The sequence below is a fragment of the Mustela nigripes genome, chromosome 5 (genome assembly GCF_022355385.1).
Source record: "Mustela nigripes isolate SB6536 chromosome 5, MUSNIG.SB6536, whole genome shotgun sequence".
NCBI classification, from domain to species: domain Eukaryota; kingdom Metazoa; phylum Chordata; class Mammalia; order Carnivora; family Mustelidae; genus Mustela; species Mustela nigripes.
Window position 1 is genome coordinate 66,507,163 of NC_081561.1, and position 19,855 is coordinate 66,527,017.

The 19,855-nt window shown below is 51.9% G+C and overlaps 1 protein-coding gene across 2 annotated transcripts in view; it reads left to right on the forward strand.

Moving 5' to 3' along the window:
• The window catches only part of CPNE5 (copine 5), an 88,780-nt gene that overhangs the window by 44,018 nt on the left and 24,907 nt on the right, over window positions 1-19,855 (forward strand). For both annotated transcript variants that reach the window (XM_059399110.1, XM_059399112.1), the window contains 2 exons: window positions 10,438-10,541; window positions 15,101-15,205. In XM_059399110.1, coding sequence (XP_059255093.1) covers window positions 10,438-10,541; window positions 15,101-15,205 — 209 coding nt within the window. The remainder of the gene's footprint in view (window positions 1-10,437; window positions 10,542-15,100; window positions 15,206-19,855) is intronic.

Genomic DNA, 19,855 nt, shown 5'->3' on the forward strand with positions numbered 1-19,855 from the left:
TATCTGTTTCTGTAGTCAATCTGTTGTGATATCAGTGTTAGGTAACTTCTAAAAAATTCCATGTCTTATTGATACTATTACAAAAATAGCTTTGGCCTCACAGACCACCCCTTGGGGGTCCCTGGTCCATACTTCGACAACTGTTACTATGGGGATATAAATTGTTAGCCAAGATTAATTGAGAGATTACACTGAACGGTTTACATGGTTGACTGATTTATCTGTATTATTATAATATGTGATATAAGACTGTAGGTAGGTAGTATGAGGGCCGCCTGGGTGGCTCAGTTGGTTGGGCGGCTGCCTTCAGCTCAGGTCGTGATCCCGGCGTCCTGGGATCGAGTCCCACATCGGGCTCCTTGCTCAGCAGGAAGCCTGCTTCTCCCTCTGCCTCTGCCTGCCACTCTGTCTGCCTGTGTTCACTCTCTCTAAAAAAAAAAAAAAAAAAAAAAAAAAAAGACTGTAGGTAGGTAGTATGAGATATTATCATATCTGGTATATTACAGTTTTTATTTTATGGAGAGGTTAAATGACCTGCCCAAGGTCACTTAGCCACTGGGTAGAAGAGATATGAACTCACGCAGTCTGGTTCTAGAGCCAGGATCTTTAACTGCCAGGCAGTAGGGTCCCCAGCTCTGCTTTCGGGGGCTTCCGGTGGGAAAGTAAGATGCAGAATCTCAGTATAATGATGACCGCATCAGCTTATACCCAAGTGCTCGTTCTTTTGGCTTCTCTGGCTGTTTATTGTGGTAGATCTGGGAACTTGATGGCAGAGCCACACCAGTCCTGACGCCTGGCCCCAGCCGGGGGCTTGGTGTGCAGTAGGCATGCACAGGGATCTCTCGGGAATCTGCAACTGAATGAATGTCCAAATGGTTAGCACCAGATGATGGTGGAAACTCTTACAAGTGTGTATGCTGACCATCTGGAAGTTACTGGGGTTGAGACAAGGGAGAGGAAACCCAGCTGACATATAGTAGAGCTATTTAAGCTCCCTGAGCCTTGGTTTCTCCACCTGTATGTTGGGCTGATGGGGTGCCTGCCGTGAGGATTGAAGGGGTTCGTGGAGGAGGCTGGGCCTAACAGGTGTCTGCGGAAAGATGGAATCTGAATTCCTTGAAGCCTAACTTGGGTTTGCCCCCAGCTTCTAGCTCAGTCCGTGACTTCCTCCCTAGTTTCTAATTAAATCAGGTAATAGAAGCGAAAGTGCTTTGGGAATTCTAAAGCTCCAGACCATGCTGGGTGCTGTCTTTGGTCTGGTTTCCTGGGATTGGCAAAACAGCCCGTGTTTAGTATTTATTAGGTGACTCCCCCTTCCTCCTCCTCCCCCCCCCCCCCCACTTCATCCAGGGGTGGTAGCCGGTTTCCTCGTTCCAAGCTGTTCCAAGGCAAGGAGGTGGGGGGTGGGCTCCCTTCCTTCCTCTTGAGATTGTCAGCTCCTTTTCTTCTGGGGCGCCTTTGGCTGCGTTCTGTCTTTCCCTAGAATACTTGCAAGGAAAAGAGACTAATTCCCAGCATCTGGCTGAATGAAAATAATTACATCTGAACCACTTCGCTTCTGTGCTCCAGCCCGGCATTCAGTGGGAGGATCAAAGGAAGAGGGTGGAGTCTGAGGGGTGGGTTGTTCCCCCCCCCCCCCAATCCGTACCAGAGCAGGGCTTTCTGCTCAAGTGAATACGTTCTGCCTAAGTAGACAAACCCTCTCTCTATCCGCAGGGACTGTGTGGGCGGTTGGGGACGAGCGAAGGACTGGAGTGGACTCCGGTGGGTCACCCGCACGCTTTGATAGGTTATAGAAAAAGCCTTGCTCATCGAGATTTTTAAATACCGAGAAAGTTGCAACAATCAGAATTTGATCCAAAATACTATTCAGTGATACTTGATGTGGATGATGATGAGCTTAAGCTCTTGAAGGGCCTCTGAGTCACCAAAGATTTAATTATGTTCTGTACCGTCATTGTTCCCTGTCACGCTGACCGACATTTGCATAGTCCCGCACAGTTGACCTGAGCTCCTGGTGTTTGCAGTCTGTTTGATCCTCAACCCTGGGGCGGGGAGGTGGGGAGAGGTGAGGGGTCCCAGCCCACAGATACAGAGAGTATGTGTATCTCATTGAGATACACAGAGTATTGTATCTATCTCATTCACTGGCACATCTCACTGTCCAGCCTCAGAGGTCTCAGCTGTGGCCTCCTAATTCTTGGAGTACTTCCCTCACGCACGGTGAAGCTGTAAGCTTTATAGTATATGGAATAGCCATGGGCTTTGTGATCTTTGTGGAGCCAGGATCCTTCAGCAGGCGTGGTGAGTGGCTGGGCTTCTAGAGAGTTCCTGGCCAGATAGCGATCTTCAGGGCCTTCCATTCAGGTCCCTGTACACACTGGCAAGGGAGCAGCTCGCCTCTCACAAGCCAGGGAAGTCAAAGCTTTTCACCAGTAACTGCCCCTAGCTGCCCCCACTCAGAGATCACCAGCCTGCTCATGTGTTCATTTATTTGTTTTGGCAAATAGGCCTCGGCTCAGTTCTTGCCCTCCCAGCCAGCCAGAGTTTCTAATTTAGTGTGAGAGACAGAAATGCCAACCAGCAATCACAGTACAGCAGGGGTCCTTAACTTCATCAGACCCATTGCTTTTTTTTTTTTTTTTTTTAATAGCAAGTATTTTATAGCACTCTTTACTGTCCTGAAGGAAAATCCATGGATAATACCACATAATAGGGCCAAATACATACAGGTGAAGGAATAAGCCCTTGCGGCTACCTAGAAGAAGATGGGTCCAGGCAAAGAGAACAGCTTGTGCAAAGGCCCTGGGGCAGGGAGGTAGTGATGAGTGACACCAGAGAGGGGAGAGAGTAGGTGGGAATGGGGGCCAGGTAGTGCAGGATCTTGTAGTGGGCCTGCTTAGCAGTTTTGAGTCTTGATAAAGTCAGGACTCTCGCTGTTCTCAGGACAGACATCGGGGAGAGCCCAGTGTCTCCATGCGGCCGAGGGAAGAGTCCTGGGAGAAAGGGAGAAAGATAAGGAGAAAGAGGCAGGTTAAAGTGGGGCAAACTGGTGAAGCTTTTCTGAGACTAGGAAGTATGCAGGTTGATATTTGGGAGAGATGTGTGTTGTGGCTAGCAGAGATTGAAGTGTCCTGTGTAATCCATAATCAGCAGTCACATACCACCCTTTACAAGTTAGTTTATATATATATTTTTTTTTTTTGGTCTTCAGAATCATCCCTCTGGTTTAAAAAAAAAAAAGAGAGAGAGAGAACAAAACAAAACATTTTTTCCTGATGCTAAAAAATAACATGGTCACAGTGGATATGATAGAAAATACAAAGAGATAATCATTGTTGACATTTCGGTGTATTTGCTGCATTTCCTCCTTTCTTTTAGGCATTTATGTACATAGCTTTTTTCCTTCTAATTAGTAGAATATGGTATCCAGATTTATTTTCCCATGTCATTAGATATTCCTTGAAGACCTGTATTTAATAGCTATATAATTCTTCCTCTATCATATGGATGGCCATAATTTATTAAATCTGTTCTCTTAGAGGAAACAGTTTCATTTACACTGCCGTGAACATCCTCCTAGCCAAATCGTTCCATTTTTCTTTTGAACTTTAGCTGATGGATTTTGGTTGGTATCCCAGACACATAGGCTCCAAGTGTGGGAGGGAAAACGGTCAGTCTGGGGTTTTCAGCATCTGAATGACCAAATCAACAGATGTACAGCTGATGAGGTTGTTTGAGAAGTCAGTCATGAAGACGGCAGAGAAAGCCCAGCTTGACCCCCACGTGGTTATTATAGACAATGCGTAGCTACAGGCCTGATCTCCTAGATCAACTCCTACACCCACCATCTGCGTTTGAATCAGCTGTAGCCTACGGGGTCTTCGTGGATAACCCCAAATGCCTGTACCCCAAGCCCCGTGCTTCTGCAGTCTTATCCTGACAGACTGGGGCTCTGGGCCCTTCTGTGAATGTGGGAGCCCTCCCAGAGGTTGCAGCTCACAGAATCACTCTTGGCTCTGGGTTGTGTTCCCTCCTGCTGACGTGCTGAATTTCAGAGTTGGGGCTGACGATTCTTTTTCATTTTAATCGATATCTTTTTTTCTTGGCAAACTTTGAAAAGAAGCCAGTAAATGTCACTGTGTTTCCACCATCTATCGAAAAGTTCTTTTTAGGGTGTAGCAGGAGGGCAGGGTGGTTAAGAACTTGGGGTCTGGATCCAGACCAAATGCCGTTGCTTACTAGCTGTGTGACTCCGGGCAAGCTACTTGACTTCTTTGTGCCCCTGTTTCTTCATTTGCAAAATTGGCTTTTATTTGAATTGGGGATGTTTTATTTGTCATGGGTTTTTGCATTGATTTTGATTTTTCAAGATTCACATTAAAATCTTGATTTTGGGGGCGCCTGGGTGGCTCAGTGGGTTTTTAAAGCCCCTGCCTTCAGCTCAGGTCATGATCCCAGGGTTCTGGGCTCTCTGCTCAGTGGGGTGCCTGCTTCCTCCTCTCTCTCTGCCTGCCTCTCTGCCTACTTGTGATCTCTGTCTGTCAAATAAATAAATAAAATTAAAAAAAAAAAATCTTGATTTTGATGACTGAGCTTTTGGGGGCCTTTTAAATTTTTGTACCTTCCTTACTATTGTTCTGATCCTGGAGCATGCCAGCAAGGCCCAGCTTCCACCCCCCGCCCCCAACCCCCATGTTGCTACCCTCTCCTGGCCTTCAGCCCACCAGCTGCCCTCTGGGTCTGAACTCTAACCTGCAGGGGCTCTCTCTGGGTCAGGGACAGCTAACAAGCTACAGTAGGCCTGGCCATCCGGAAGTGAATGGCTGTTTGCTGTAATCTCGCCAGCAGCCTGATTAACATGCGGAAAGATGCAAATTGAGGCAATCCTGCTGTTTTAGAAGAACTTAATATGTTTTTTAAAACGACAGGGCGAAAAGGCAGAAATTGCAGGAAATTATATATTGCAGGAGTTGTTTATCTTCACAGTGGATTCCAGAGATGGTTCTGGTTTGGGAAGAGCATTTCACGTGCTCGGAGAGCCCCACCCTCCAGCTGAAGCTTCCAACAGCGGGACCTCTGACCTCAGCCTGGATTGGCTGCTTCCAAATCCTGGCGGCCCAGTCCATCTATTGCCACTCCCCATACTCTTCCTGGGGTCCATTTACCAACCTGCCTTTAAGGGGAGCGGTCAAAGCAGCGGTCAAAGCCTTGTCCATATGATATGACTATTGACCTAACTCAGAGCCACCTTCAAAAGCGCAGTCCCTGGGGAGGGCGCTGGAGGACGGGCATTAAGGAGCCTGCATGGTGATGGACTGCGTGTTCTAAGCAACTGAGGAGTCGCCGAATTCTACCTCTGAAATTGATAATACACTCTATGTTCATTAATTGAATTTAAATAAAATAAAATGAAAAAGAAAAAAAGCAGAGTCCCCAGACGGCTACAGGGCCTTGTCTCAAGGACTCCCCATGGGGGTATGTGCACCCAAGTGGGAAGAAGCCTGCCTTGGTCATACCCCAGAAGTCTTACAGGCAGGTCTGTTTTATCCCTGTGGATATGGCAATGGCACCACAGTACCAACGATCACAAGAGGCTTTGGGTGAACGCTTCCAGGTCTAGACTGCATTAGGGAGGGCGGATCAGGCTGAGCAGCAGAAAGAGCGGCCAGCAACACCTCACGGATTTGCCACCGGTGGGAATGAGGTGTGGCTCCCCAGAGGATTTTTCCAGTTAGCTGAATTTCAGAGCCAGGCTTTTTTTTTTTTTTTTTTCCTTCCCCTGTAATTTTAACTAGTTTGCATGGAGGAGGCCTTTTCTAAAATGGATTTCACACTTCTCTGACTCCTCAAACTGAGGCTACAGAACATAATTAAACTTATCAGGATGATGCGGGGTCATTGTGTGAAATCTCAATTATTAAGCTTTGGAGCCAGACCGTCTGGTTCTGATCCCAGCTTCTCCTCCAGATTGCTGTGTGGCTTCAGGTAAGGGTGTTAACCTCTCTGGGCCTCAGTTTCCTCATCTTTGAAATGGGACTAATAATAGTTTCTGCCTCATGGGATTGGTGAGAGGACTAAAGGAGCCAATAGCCATGAAAGGATATGCTGGGCGCAGAGCAGGCAGAGCCATATTCTACTGCCATTTTTGTAGGTAGACACCAGTGAATCATTGTGGTTGCATAGGGTTCAGCCCAGGAGTAGATGGGCAGTCCACAAGCATCGACTCCCGTTCTTTTTTTTAAAATAACATTTAGTATATTATTTGTTTCAGGGGTACAGGTCTGTGATTCATCAGTCTTACACACTTCACAGCACTCACCATAGCACATACCTCCCCAAAGTCCATTCCCAGCCACTCCATCCCTCCCACCTCTCTCCACTCCAGCAACCCTGTTGTTTCCTAAGATTAAGAGTCTCTCATGGTTTGACTACCTCTCTGGTTTCGTCTTGGTTCATTTTTCCGTCCCTTACCTTATGATCCTCTGTCTTGTTTCTGAAATTCCTCATATCAGTGAGAGCATACGATAACTGTCTTTCTCTGATTGTCTTATTTCGTTCAGCATAAAACCCTCTAGTTCCATCCATGTCGTCGCAAATGGCAAAGACTTCATTTCTTTTGATGGCTGCATAGTATTCCATTGTATATATGTACCACATTTTCTTTATCTGTTCATCTGTTGATAGACATCTGAGCTCTTTCCACAGGTTAGCTATTGTGGACATTGCTGCTATGAACATTGGCATTGATTCCCATTCTGACAGCAGCTCCATGCTCCACACTGTGGACTGGTGTTTGACATTGGCCCTGTGCTTTACTCCCCCTGACGGGGTCACAGGGGGCATTCCTACTCCATTTTTCCAGAGGCGACCACCCAGGCTTAGGTGACATCGCTTGCCACAGGCTGCTCAGCGGATAGGTGGTAGAAGTGTGGCTCCAAGCAGATGGCCTGGGCTCCTGAGTACTGTTTTGTGTCAGGTGTGGTGTGGGGAACAGTGGACCTCCCAGGGGAGCACTGAGTGGTCCTGGGAGTGATGAGCTGTAATGTTCTACATCAACTGTTCCTCCTTCCCTTCCTAACCTTTCAGGGCTTTGAGGGCTTCTCCTAGGAAGCACCCATAAGGGCTTTGGCCCCTGGATTTTATGGCATTGCTTTTGGCTGTTTCAATATATGTAATAATTTTCGAGTCAGTCACTGCAGGTTGCTGCGTGTGGCTTGCCTGTGTTCATTCAGTTGACCTCCAGATGCGAGGGGTCACACCTGGAGTTCCAGACAAGGCATATGCTGGGGAGGCTGCAGAGGCTCTGGACTCTTGAGTGCCAACCTTCTCCACTGCCACCCCCATCCCCATATGCTCCCTGGGGCATCAACACCGAAGCCTAAATCGCCTGGCATTAAAAGACAGCGTCGCCCCCCGCCCCATCCAGCAGGTTACTTTACAGATAAGGAAACTGAGGCAGAGAGCCCAGAACTCAGCGCGCCTGGCTGGTCTGTACCCCCTGCTGTCCTCAGCAGACTCTGAAGGTCAGTGTTTTCTGGTGCCATGGCCCCCTTCCCCCATGGGGAGGAGGAAGGGCCGGCTTCGTGAGCCCATGAGCAGTGCAGTCCCGTAGGTCCTATGCCGCCTATGCTTGGTTTAAAGGCCTGCTGTCCCATTTTCCGTTTGCCACTGGCCTCACCAATTCTATAGCCAGCATTGGGAGCCCACCTTGTCCTAGGCCTCCTTCTTTTCTAGGTCACAGAATAGAGCTCCTCAAGGAGGCATTTAAAATGCTCCCTCCCTCCAACACAGGATAGGATTGGAACTTTCTGCTGTGGAGATACAGTGACTGCAGGGGGCAGGTTTAGAAGGTTAGAGACCTTTCAGCAAGGCTGAGGGGGAAAGCCCCGCCTGGGTGACCCTCTGTGTGACCTTGGACACAGGACAGGATTTAAAACCCTCAGTTTCCTTATCTGTAAAATGGAGAGAGTAGCAGAGTTACTTCATATGGTTGTTATGCAGATTCAGTGAAATAATGTGCATAAAGAGGAGGCCTCATACAGTGACTTGCATGTAGTAAGTGCTCAATAAAGAAGTCGGTCTTTTATTCCAGGTCTGACGTCCTAGATTTCTCTGGAGGCTTAAGATTCCTGGGTCTCCTAGGCCTTGCAAGCCCCCAGTCCAACTCCTTCTTCCTCTCGGGTGGGCCATGAAGAGGGACGTGAGGGAAGCCATCATTACCTGGGCCCCTCTGTGTGCCTCAGCAAGGCCCCTCCTCAGCATCTCCCTTGAGGGGGCACTTGTGGCCCAGGTTAACCAGAGGCCAGCCCCTCCCTGTCCATACCCACCCCAGAGTCGGAAGAAACCAGAGCAGCAGACCCCATGAACTGGACAGCGCTCTCTCTCTCAGGGAGCAGAGTGGGGTGCCAGAAGAGACATGACTTGGAAATCCATTCGTACGCGTTGAATTGCCGGTCTACCAGTTGCCCACTGGTGATCTTGGCCAGGGTAGCTGCTTCCACCCCCTGGTTCCTCATTGATAAAAAAGCAACAAAGGATTACTTCAAGGGCTAAAGGTATAAGGAGCTCAGTGACTTGGCCATGCCTGAGGTATCTAATAAATGTATGTTGAATGAATGAATGAGAAAAGGGAGGGCTGCTTTGTGTTTGCTATTGTCAGGTGTCCTGAGGGAAGGTGTGTGAGGGGCTGGGGCAGGGACAGAGTCCACCCCTGTCATGGGTACAGGGAGGGGCAAGGGTACAAATAACCATGATAGCTTGCACGTTCAAGGCCCCTGGTGTGCACCATACCCTGTTTCCAGCACTATCGTCATATTGACTCATTCAACCTCACACCAAGCCTATGAGGTAGGCTGCCAGTACCCAGTTCTACAGATGAGAACACTGAGGCCAGAGAGGGTGAACAACTTGCTCTAGGTCACACAGCTAGAAAGGGACGGAGCTGGAGCAGGCAGCCTGGCCCCAGCAGCCATATTCTTTTTTTTTTTTTTTTTTTTCCCTCCCAGCAATCATATCCTTAACCATTATACTATCATACCCACCCCCAAACCTTTGGCCATGTCCTTCAAACTTGGGGGAAGTTACCTTTTCATCTCTGCCACCATTTTGGTTCTCACAGGGCTGTAGGACACTGATCTCATGAGACTGGCCCCCCAGTGAGAGGAAGGGGGCAGTGTGAGAGCTAGGTGACTTCCCGACAGGCCCTGGCTCTGAAGGGCAAGCTGGGCCCCAGGGACCTGACGACAAAGCTCCCAGCCCTGGCCACCTGGCAGCTGATTTGTCCGGATGCAGACCTTTCAGGTTGAAGAGGCCATATGGTGATGGCTGGAGAGGAGGATGTGGGGGCACTTCTGCCCAGGGCCCTGTCAGCTGCAGCAAACTGAGGGATGGGGGGCCACGGAGGGGTCCAGCAGTCCTCTCCGGGGCCTGGGTAACTTCTTTGTGCTCTTGGGCTGAGTCAGGGCAGTCAGATACCAGGGCTCTGCTTCTCGAACTTGGGGGAGTCACTCCATTCTTTGAGCCTGAGGCCTCTTACCTTGGAGAGGTGGGTGGGTTTCTCATGGGTTAGTGGGCATGAAAGTGATGTCTCTTTTTTTTTTTTTTTTTAAGATGTATTTATTTGAGAGAAAGAGAGCATGTGAGCAAGGGGAGGAACAGAGGGAGAGGGAGAGGGAGAGGAAGAATCCCAAGCAGACCCCCAGCTCAGCACAGAGGCTCCATCCCCTGACCCTGAGATCATGACCTGAGGTGAAACCAAGTGTCCGGCGCTTAACCGACTGCGCCACCCAGGAGCCCCAATGATGTTTCATTTTGACCGTCTGCTGGGAGCCACCCGGTGTGTGAGGGGATGAGGCAGTGTGGACAGAGTGAGGGCTCTGAGGTTGGCAGACCCAGCTCAGAGGAGCCTTGGGTGAGCTGATTCAGCTCTCTGAGCCATTGTGTGAAAAAACAGAGTGAGGCACATCAACACTGATGTGACTTCACTCTGCCAAGGGCTTTGCCTCTAGTCCTTGCAACAGCCCTTTGAGGTGGGTGCTGTGATCAGCCTTGTGTTACAGAGGGGAAACTGAGGCACTGAGGGGTTGCCTCCCTTGTCTAAGGTTGCACAGCTAGAAAGTTTAGAACCAGAATTCAAACTGGGGCAGTGGGTTCCAGAATCCACCTGCTTCACCCCCAGCCTCTGCCCCCTACCCTGCACTGCTCCATCAGACCTGCCCAGTGGGGTTGTTTGAAGATGGAGTGGGATCCCCCAAGTATTAGCCCAGGGCCTGGCCCTTCATTGGTGCAGGGCAAACAAAACATGCTGTCCTTTAACCAGCTTGGGGCTCGGAATCCTTCTGTTTACAAGGGCCTCGGGACTGTGTTTCCACAGGGATTGGGGCACCCTCCAGCCTTCTCCTGCCTCACACCCTTGTTCTGCCTCCTTCCTACCAGGATGTAGCCACAATGCAGTTCTGTGCCAACAAGCTGGACAAGAAAGATTTCTTTGGGAAGTCCGACCCCTTCTTGGTGTTCTACAGAAGCAATGAGGATGGAACGTGAGTTCCCTGACCACACTTCACCCCCTTTCCAGCATCGGGCAGGGAGGGGTATGGTGACCTGCCAGGCAGGGGGGCTTGGACTTGCTTCTTTCCAGTGGTACCTGGGCCTCCTACTCAGCATGGAAGTCAGGGGCTCCCAGTGGTACCCTGACACGTGGTTGGGACTAGTGGGAGGTAAGGGCAACCCCGAAGCCAGGGTGCCATTCTGAGGGTCTCAGCCATGGTTGTTGGAGGTATAGGGGAGTGAGCGAAAGCTGGGCTAGGGTGGGAAGGAAGGATCCCTCCGATAGCCCCTTCCTTCTTACACACAAGTCAGCGCATATCTCCAGCCCACCCCTCCTCTGCCCGCAGCCCTCAGAACACCCACACTAACCCACGCACCCCCCCACCCAACTACCACATGCCCAGCATGGCAAATCAGGACCCTGTTACCTGCCCAGCCCCACACCTTGCCAAAGGCTTCATTCAAAACTGCACGCGTCTTTAAATCCCCCATTTCCTCCTCTCCTCTCCCTAATCTGGAAGCCACCCACAGTATGACGGAAACACACACAGCGCGGCGGCAAATGTAGGTCAGCTGTGCACACGGATGCTCAGATTCCAGGTTGAGGGTCTGGGGACCTCTGTCCACCCCACCAGCTCGCTGTGTGACCTGGGGCAAGTTATGCCCCCTCTCTGGGCCTGTTTTCTCATCAGGAAAATAAGCCAGTGGGATGAGGCAGTCTCCACCGTCTCTTGAAGCAACATGGCTTTGGGAGGCTGTGGCCACTTTGAGCTGGGATGCTGCCGAACCAGGAAGCCATGGGGTCAGGGAGGTTAATTAGAAAGACACTGCTGGAGGAGAGGGAGAAAATGGATCCATGGGGAAGGAGAAGGGAAGAATAACAGGCAAGAGAAAAGCAGAGCGCAAAGCAGGTGTGCCCGGAGCAGAGGGCAGAAAGGCCTCTGCCCAGTTCCCCTGGATTCTGGAACTGTGTGTGTGTGTGTGTGTGTGTGTGTGTGTGTGTTGGGGGGCAGGGAGGAGTAGGAGGAGGTGTGTTTCAGTTCAAGAGAAAACTGATTTTAAAACCTGAACGAAGAAAACAAGGGAAATTAGGTGTGATCATTTGCATAACAAAAGGAGTCTTTGTCTCACCAAAGGACTCCCAGCAGGATTTCTTTAAATAATTCTTGTTGACTTTGACTTGACTTGAAGGAGGGAGGGAAAGGGCCCAGCGATGTTCCGGGCACCCACGGAAATGTCCACACAGGTCCCCTCCAGAGAGCCAGTGCCTGGTCGGGCCGGGTTTGTTTCAGAGGTGAAGGCCAGCGGGGCCAGGAGAGAGGGATTGGGGTTTAGGAGCAGTGGAGGGGTGTGTTGCAAAGTGTTTGCCAGTGATTGTTCTAGCAGAGCCTGTGTAGGATGGGTGGGGAGGGGGCAGGGAAGAGGGAGAGACTCGTGACTGACACCGTGAACAGGTGGGAGGTGCTGCACCGCAGGCGAGCCTTGCTGGGGGGAATGCAGGGAGGAAGTGGGGAGGGGAGGGCGGGGCAAAAGGACAGTGAGCAGACCTCATTGGGCAGGACTGGGGTGGTCACTGAAGTCAGAGCCCCTTCCTGGCAGTGGAGCTGTGGGAAACCCAGAGTGTTAAAAATGGCAAAGGAGCTGGTCCAATGGGGGAGGCGATGGGAGTTTATTTGGGGGTGAGTTTCCCTTGAGGCACGGGCTGGATCTCTCCAAGGGCAGCTGGAGAAACCCACCCAGAGCCCCCCAGAGGGTGGGGCTGTCTGTGGGCACAGGTCAGAGGCTGACCTGGTGGAAGCAGGGTGGTTACCCAAGGTTTGAGGAGAGACCAGTAGAAGGTTCGGGTGACATTACCAGTTAGGAAGAGGTCAGAAGGAAGGTCAGTGAGGGAACCCAGGGAGTGGAATGTCCTGGGGGTAAGGGGAGGAAGCGCCCACGGAGCACCCATGGAGCTGCTGGTGCTGCACCTACTTTGTCTTCTTCAGTCCCGGTCACCCCTCCAGCTCTGCCAGTCTGCCAGGCTGCCCGCTGTGTACCTTTAGGCAAGTCTCTTAACCCAATGGAACTTTCTGGAATGATGGGAGTGTTCTGTCTCTCACCATCCAATACAGTCGCCATTAGCTACCGTAGCTGTTGGGTATGTGCAAAGGGTGACTGAGGACTTTAATTTTTAATTAAATTAAACTTTAATTTAAAGGTAAATAGCCCCATGTGGCTAGTGGCTACCATATCGGACAGTGCACCTCCCCAGCTCGGTTTCTTGTTATGTACAGTGGGGATAAGCCTACCACCTTCCTCACAGGGTTGCTGTGAGGACCAAGTGAGTTCATATGTGTCATTAGAACAGGGCGTGGCAGTATTAGCTACTGGATCCACCCCCCCAATCATTTTACAGTGAAGGGGAAGCTCAGAGAAAGTCTCTTGCTCAGGGAGGCACAGCTGGTAGCAGGGGTCCTGGGACTGGAGCTTCACCTGTTAGATCCTCGGGTTCATGGTCTCCCACATCACGGCCTGAGCGGATATCGGGGTGAATTGAGTTGAGCCAGAGATGTCTGCAGGACCATTTCCATGCCAGGGCCTGGCCCCAGGGCAGCTGCAGCAGGGAGTCCAGGGGTCTGTGGATTTGGTGGTGAGGGGCTGGGAGGACCTTAAAAAAAGCAGCTTCAGATCAGAAGCCCGAGGGAGGCAATCAGGCTAATAGTGCAGAAGACCTGGTCAGGATACTGGTTGGCAAGGGAGAAGAGACGGAGAAGTCGGTGGGTCCAAAGAGATGGAGGGGCTGGGAGGGTCCACAGAAGGTGGGCGTGACTGTTCCAGGTAGTAGGTCTCTGGAGCCCAGCCCCAGGCTTCTGCACAGGCGACCTTCCCTCCCTTCACAGCCCGGGGTGGCTCCTGATTCTACCTCTCACGCCCTCCTCCCCAACCCTTTTGTCTTCCTGCCTTACCTGCCTGCCCCAGCTTGGGCAGCCATGGCCCCCTCCTGTCCCCGTCCTCATTCCCATCCTAGTCACCAGCTCCAGGGTGTGTGGGGAGGTCTCCCACATGTATCTCCACACTCCAGTGGGCGGGCGAGAAGGAGCAGAGAAGAGAAACGCTGAGCCGCGGTGACAGGAATGACATTTTGACTTGAAAATTGCCAGAGAAGAAATGGCAGAGGCTGTGTGGGCACGGGCGGGGCCCAGGCGCTTTCCTGCGTGACCTTTTTAGGCTGGTAGGTGGCTGGGGTGGGGGTGGGGAGGCTGGGAAATCACAGGGGGACAGCTTGTGCCCCCGGCCCCCTCTCTGGCTCCTGGCTGCCCCTCTGTGTTGGCAAGGGCAGGCTGCTACGATGCGGCCAGCAGGCACGCACGGGGAGTGGGCAGGGACGCTGGACTGGAGCCCGGCGGGGTAAGCCAGTCCGACACTTTCAGTTTGCAAAGCAGGCTCGTGGATTCAGACTGGGAGAGCCGAAAGTGTCTAAGAGATTGTCTAAGCCAGGGGCCTCACTTTCACGGCCTTTAATGCCAGGGAAAGCTGTGGAAACTCTGCTGCAAGACATACATCTATTCATTAGTTGGTTCCTAAAAAATATTTAGCGAACGCTTACTCAGTGTCAGGCGCTGGTCTGGGCACCAGAGATAAATCAGTGATCCAGGAAGACCAAACAAACCCTTGCCTTCACAGAGCTTGCGTTTCACCGACAAACCGTACAAGTAAATAAGGAGAAACATAGACTGTGTCAAATGTCAAATGATAACAGGTAAAATGGAAAAAAAGCATGGAAGGGGACAAAGGGATGTCAGAGACAGGAGACCGGGGGTTAAATAAATTTTATATCAAGGCGGGTGCTTTTATCAAATGGGTGACACTGGAGTAAAGACCGAAAGGAAGTGAGTAAGTGAGCCATGGACATGGGAATCTGGGGAGATAACGCTCCAGGCAGGGGAGCAGCAAATATATGAAAGTCATGCACCCAAGGTCATCCCGATTTTAGGGCTTCACAAACCCTTAAATCCCATCCACAGATCCTTCCGCGGATCTCAGATGAGGAACGTCCGACAGTAGCCAACTCCCTGAGTTTATAAGGGAGGGATCAGCTTACTCAAGGTCACACAGAGAGGGGGGTAGGGGGACAGAACGCATTATCTCCTGACACTCCCCACCTCCCCCTGGGAATCTCTCTCAACTGTCACCAAGAAATGGCCACCTGCCTCGACGGCTTGGTTGGTGAAGCATCTGCCTTCAGCTCAGGTCACAATCCCAAGGTCCTAGATGGAGCCCTGCTTTGGGCTCCCTGCTCACTGGGGAGCCAGCTTCTCCCCCTCCCTCTGCTCCTCCCCCTGCTTGTGCACGCTCACTCGCTTGCTCTGTCTCAAATAAAAAAATAAAATCTTTAGGGAAAAATGGCTGCAGGTAGTGTCTGGATGCTGCTAGTGACGGGGAGCTCATCGCCTCCTGAAGCTCTAGCTTCCACTGTCAGGCAACCGCAGAGGTTAATCGGTTGGCCCTTCTGTTGACCTGGATTCTGCCTCCCTCGGTTGGGGCCTGACACCTTCCGTCTCTTCTTCACCAGGTTCACCATCTGCCACAAGACCGAGGTCATGAAGAACACCTTAAACCCCGTTTGGCAAACCTTCTCCATCCCTGTGAGAGCACTCTGCAACGGGGACTACGACCGGTGAGATGAGACACTGTCCCTCACAGGGGTAGGGGGTAGGGGGTAAGGTGTAGGGTATAGGTGCTGGCTGTCTGGGCAGTGGGGGCGGAGCCCCCCAGAGCTGTGCTATTCCTGCCCCTTGCCTCCTTGGGCTGTGTCTGCCTCTGTTCCCCACCCCGCCCCGCTGCCCCGCCACCGTCCCCCTGGTCCTGCAACCCACTGCTAGTGGGGGACCTCCCCAGCCAGGGGGGATAGGAAGCCAGGGAGCCCCGGTGGGTGTTGGGTATCCCCACCTGGAGCTCTGCAGCCTGTCTCTTTGTGATTTCCAGTGGAGGGGCAGGCAGGGGCAGGATGGGGGCTCTTGATGCAGGCAGAGGTGGCCACACCAGCCCCAGCTCCTAGCAGATGGACTCTGGGGAGTCAGGATCCCAAGATAAATGGGGTATGAGGGGCGGAGTATGGAGAACTCTTGGAACTTTCTTGATGTGCGGCAGCCCATCCTGATCACACGTCTGTCGTCTCTCACTGTCATTGTTTGAGTGTAGGTTGTTGGGTGTAGGTACCAGGGACCTGGTTTCTAACTCTGGCTCTGTCAATAAAAAGTGCTGTCAACCTGGGCAAGCTTTGACCTGCCTGAGCCTCAGTTTCCTTATCTGTAGAATGAGTTTTAAGTATCCACCTACCTTCAAGGGCTGTTTAGAAGTTCCCACGAACTTCAACCTACAAGAAAGCCCTGGTGTGCATAAAATACTAAATCCCGCATTTTGTCCACATTTATTGATTTACCACCATCTGCTGGGCACCATGCTAGATGCTGGGAACTCAGCAGGAGACCAAACATGCCGTCTTCACCCTTCGCCCAACCTTGTGGAGTTTACATCCTTGTGGGGGAGGCAGACATTAATCCGATCACCACACAAAGAAACAGATAATTGCATGTTGTGCTGAGTGCCGGGGAGTGGGAGCACAGTAGGATGGCATCGGTCTGTGTGAAGTTTCGAGAACCTGGCCTGCTTTCCTGTTGATTGCTGTTGCCGGTGGATGAGCTGCCAGATGGGATGGAACACGGGGCCTCTGCAGGCCATCCGGACAGGAGCACTGGGGTATCACAACGGACCTGGCAGGGGATCCTGGCTGATGCCGTTGGCAAGGGCTCCCTGGGACCCTGCTCATAGTGTCTCCTGACTGGGTACATGTTGCGGGGAGGAGTGGGAAGGACAGTGCGGATGGCCTTCAGACATCCCTGTCTCCCTCCAGGAAACCCTCAGGCGGCCCTGTTAGGTTGCTGATCCAGGAGATGAGGTGACTCCTTTTCCTGCCTCTTAGCTGGGACAGATCCGCCAGTCTGTTCCATAGGCGGTCGCTGAGTACCTACGATGTGTGCTCAATGCTTCTCCTGCAGCTGTGTGGCTTTCAAGGGAATATAGCCACGTTTCCATCTCTAGGGAGCCTCGAGGCTGACCACAGGGAGCTCAGATGTGCACACATCTGCATTTTAGATAGCTAGATAATTGTGCAAAATGAGACTGGAGACAAAAATAGACATTGCAGCCAAATGAAGCCCGGTTACATGTCTGGCCAGTCCTGGGGCTTCCGGGGGCTGTGGAGTGGAAGGACAGTCTGGTTGGAGCAGGAGGGTGAGAAGGAGACTTGGGGAAGGCTGAGAGGTACTGTGGGGGGTGGTTCTGGTTGCTGGAAGAATGGTTGAGTTATCGAGAGGTGACAGGGAAGGGGGGCAATTGGAGGTTGGGGGATGGGAGAACATAGCAGTTCAAGTCTCACAGGGTGGGAGGAATTGGCATCTCTGGCTGTTGGGGGCTCAGCCGACCCCTGACAACCCTGCACCCTGAGAACCCAGCCTTGTCAGTGACAGTGAGGGGGGTAGTTGGGCTCAGACAACAGGGCTCGCTGTTCAGCCACCAGTGGAAGTGAAGTTACGGGAACACCTCCAGAGCCCACCCCCATCCCTCCCCTTGCAGGCTGAGCCCCAGACGGGTTTCTCTCCAGCATCCAGGACCCTTTCCACAGCCGGGAACAGACTGACCGTGACGTGACTGACAGTGGTGTTAATGGAGGGGGCCAGGCCTGTCACGCGGCTCCTCTGCCACCGAGCTCTAGGGCGACCTATGTACCCAACAGCCACTTGGGCGGTGCAAGTGTCTGGAAGGCCCTCACAGGGTAGGAGAGGGAGGGGTTTGTGCAGGAAAACAAAGCCATTTCCCTCTCCCCCCGAGGTACCTCTGGAAGCTCACAAAAATACATTCAGTTTAATCTAGCAGCCGTGTCTTCCAAGCCAGCCAGGCCACGGACATGCTGCTGGGTGCTGTGGGCATAGTGGACATCAGATCCGAGCCTCCCTGTTAGGTTACTCCCAGGCCAGAGTGGGAGACTATGACATTATTACTATGACCCCAGGTAGTAGTAGTAGTAGCAGCAGTAGCAGCAGCAGCAGTAGTAGTAGTAGTAGTAGTAGTAAATGCTCTTGTAGCACTTCTGTGGTCATTTATGTATGTAAGCTAATTTCATTCTTCCAACAATTTCCTCTGAAAAAGGTGCTAATACTATCCACATTTTACAGGTAAAGAAACTGAAGCCCAAAGACCTTAACAGCTCACCTAGGATCTTACTGCCCATCAGTGGTAGAACCATTATTTGGAGCTAGGCAGGCTGCCTAGAGAATTTGTATTCGTGTCCCTCATGCTCTGGGAACAAATGGCTAAGACGGATGTGAGTGGGGCACATTTAGTGGAGGGCTTGCCCAGGGACTTGGGGCAGGTCTGCTTGGAGCCTGGAGGTGAAGACTTGAAGGCCTGGCCATCTGCCTAGATCTGGGAGTGAAAGGGATTTAGAGGACGTTTGTGTTTGGAGCTGAGGTTGAGAGGGAGAAATGGAAGAGTGACAGGGACCCTGAGGGGGCAGCTGTGTGACAGGCACGGCAATGCTCTGCCAAGCAGAGAGGAGGACAGAGAGCTGGCAGAGGTGAGATGTCCCAGGTCCTGCACAAGTAGGGAGCAGGAGAGAGACACAGAGATGGTCCGAGAGCTAGGAGGGTACTGGGAGAGGGCGGCTGGGGCAGAGCCCCGGGCTCGGGGAGAATCCAAATAGAAGTATCAACTCCTCCCATGAAGGAGAGAGCTGGGAGGGCGAGAAGCAGGGATCTGTGAGGCAGGAGAGTTTACTTGGAATGAGGGGGTAGAAACCAGTTAAGATGACTGAGTCTTTCAGACATGGGTCAAATTGTGCCCTAATTGGCTTAAATACATTACCCTATTTTGTGAATTTAAGTTTCACGGCAACCCTAGAAGCTGGGCCCTAAGGACATGCCCATTTCACAGATGGGGAAACAGAGAACTAGAGCTTATGTATCTTGCCCAAGCAAGGAGAAGGTATATTTCCCTTCTCCAGAAACTGCCTTCTCTAGAGGCAGAGGTCCACCTCACCTTTGCTGTCTCCAGTTCAAATCCAAGCGAGCCAGCTGGGCAGAGTTGGGGACAGTGGGGCTGGCGTCAAGATCAGAGGTGTTCAAGCCCTCCTGTGGGGTGAAATGGGTGATGACAAGAAGCCCTTCCCCAGCCTTTTCTGAAGCCCCTCTGCTCTGGCCTTGGGCATTCTGCAACTTGAGGATCTATTCACCCTTGAGCCAGCCAGATTCTCCCGCTTAGGCTGCCGTCCCTCACTCACACCTTAATGTTGAATGTGTGGATGTAAAGAGGGTAAGTTGTACTGGGTCCTCCCCTGGAGAGGGGAGATGATTCCCCAGGACTGGGGGCTCTCACATCCCAGAAGCTACACACTTCTGTGGGACTGCTGGAGAAGGGAAATACATCACCCTTGAACCCTACTGCATGCTGAGTCCTGGGAGGGGGCCCAGCCACTGCATATGACCAGCTGACACACGTAGAAGCTGAAGCTGAAGGCAGAGGAGGGAAAGCCTCTGCTGTGTGGCTGTGCTTACACAGAGCTCCACCTTCCAGCGTTGCTGCCTGTCCCCCTGAACCCCAACACCAGTCTTCTTCCCCGAAGCCTCTAAGACTGTTGGGCTGACTCAGTCAGTTTAGGGCCAACCCCTGGAGTCCTGTCAGCCTAGTACCTCTTCCTGCCCTGGAGAAGCTCATTAGGAGAGAGACACAGTTCTGCTCCAAGGAGACTGTAGATAGAGCTGTCGGTGTGCAGGTGTTCAGAGAGGGAAGCCTGCAGTCTTTGCTGGCCTCCCTTGGCCCCACTGGCTTGCTAAGGCTCACACAGACCCAGCTCTGTCCCCGCAGCCCCAGGCATCCAGAGACCCACAGGACACTGGCTCCTGGCCCCAAGCCTGGCTTCACAGCTTGATTTGGAGAAAGCCCCACCTCTGCCCCCGACCCCCCGCCCACGCTCCGGGCTTCCCTTCATGATTTTGTGTAAGGAGGGAATTGTCACTGCATGATAACTTCACAGAGTTGTGAGATCTCAGTCAGACGACAGATATTTAATAATATTTATATTACCTGCTATATGCCAGGCACTGTTCTAGAAGCTGAAGATTATAGCAGGGAACGAAACAACCCACATTTCCTGGTCTCAAGGAGCTGACGTTTTCATGGTGAATAGCAATTGCTTGGGAGACAGGGACTTGGACGAAAGGCTGGAGTGTTTTAGGTGGAGCAGAACATGTGTCCAGTCCTGGTGTGAATG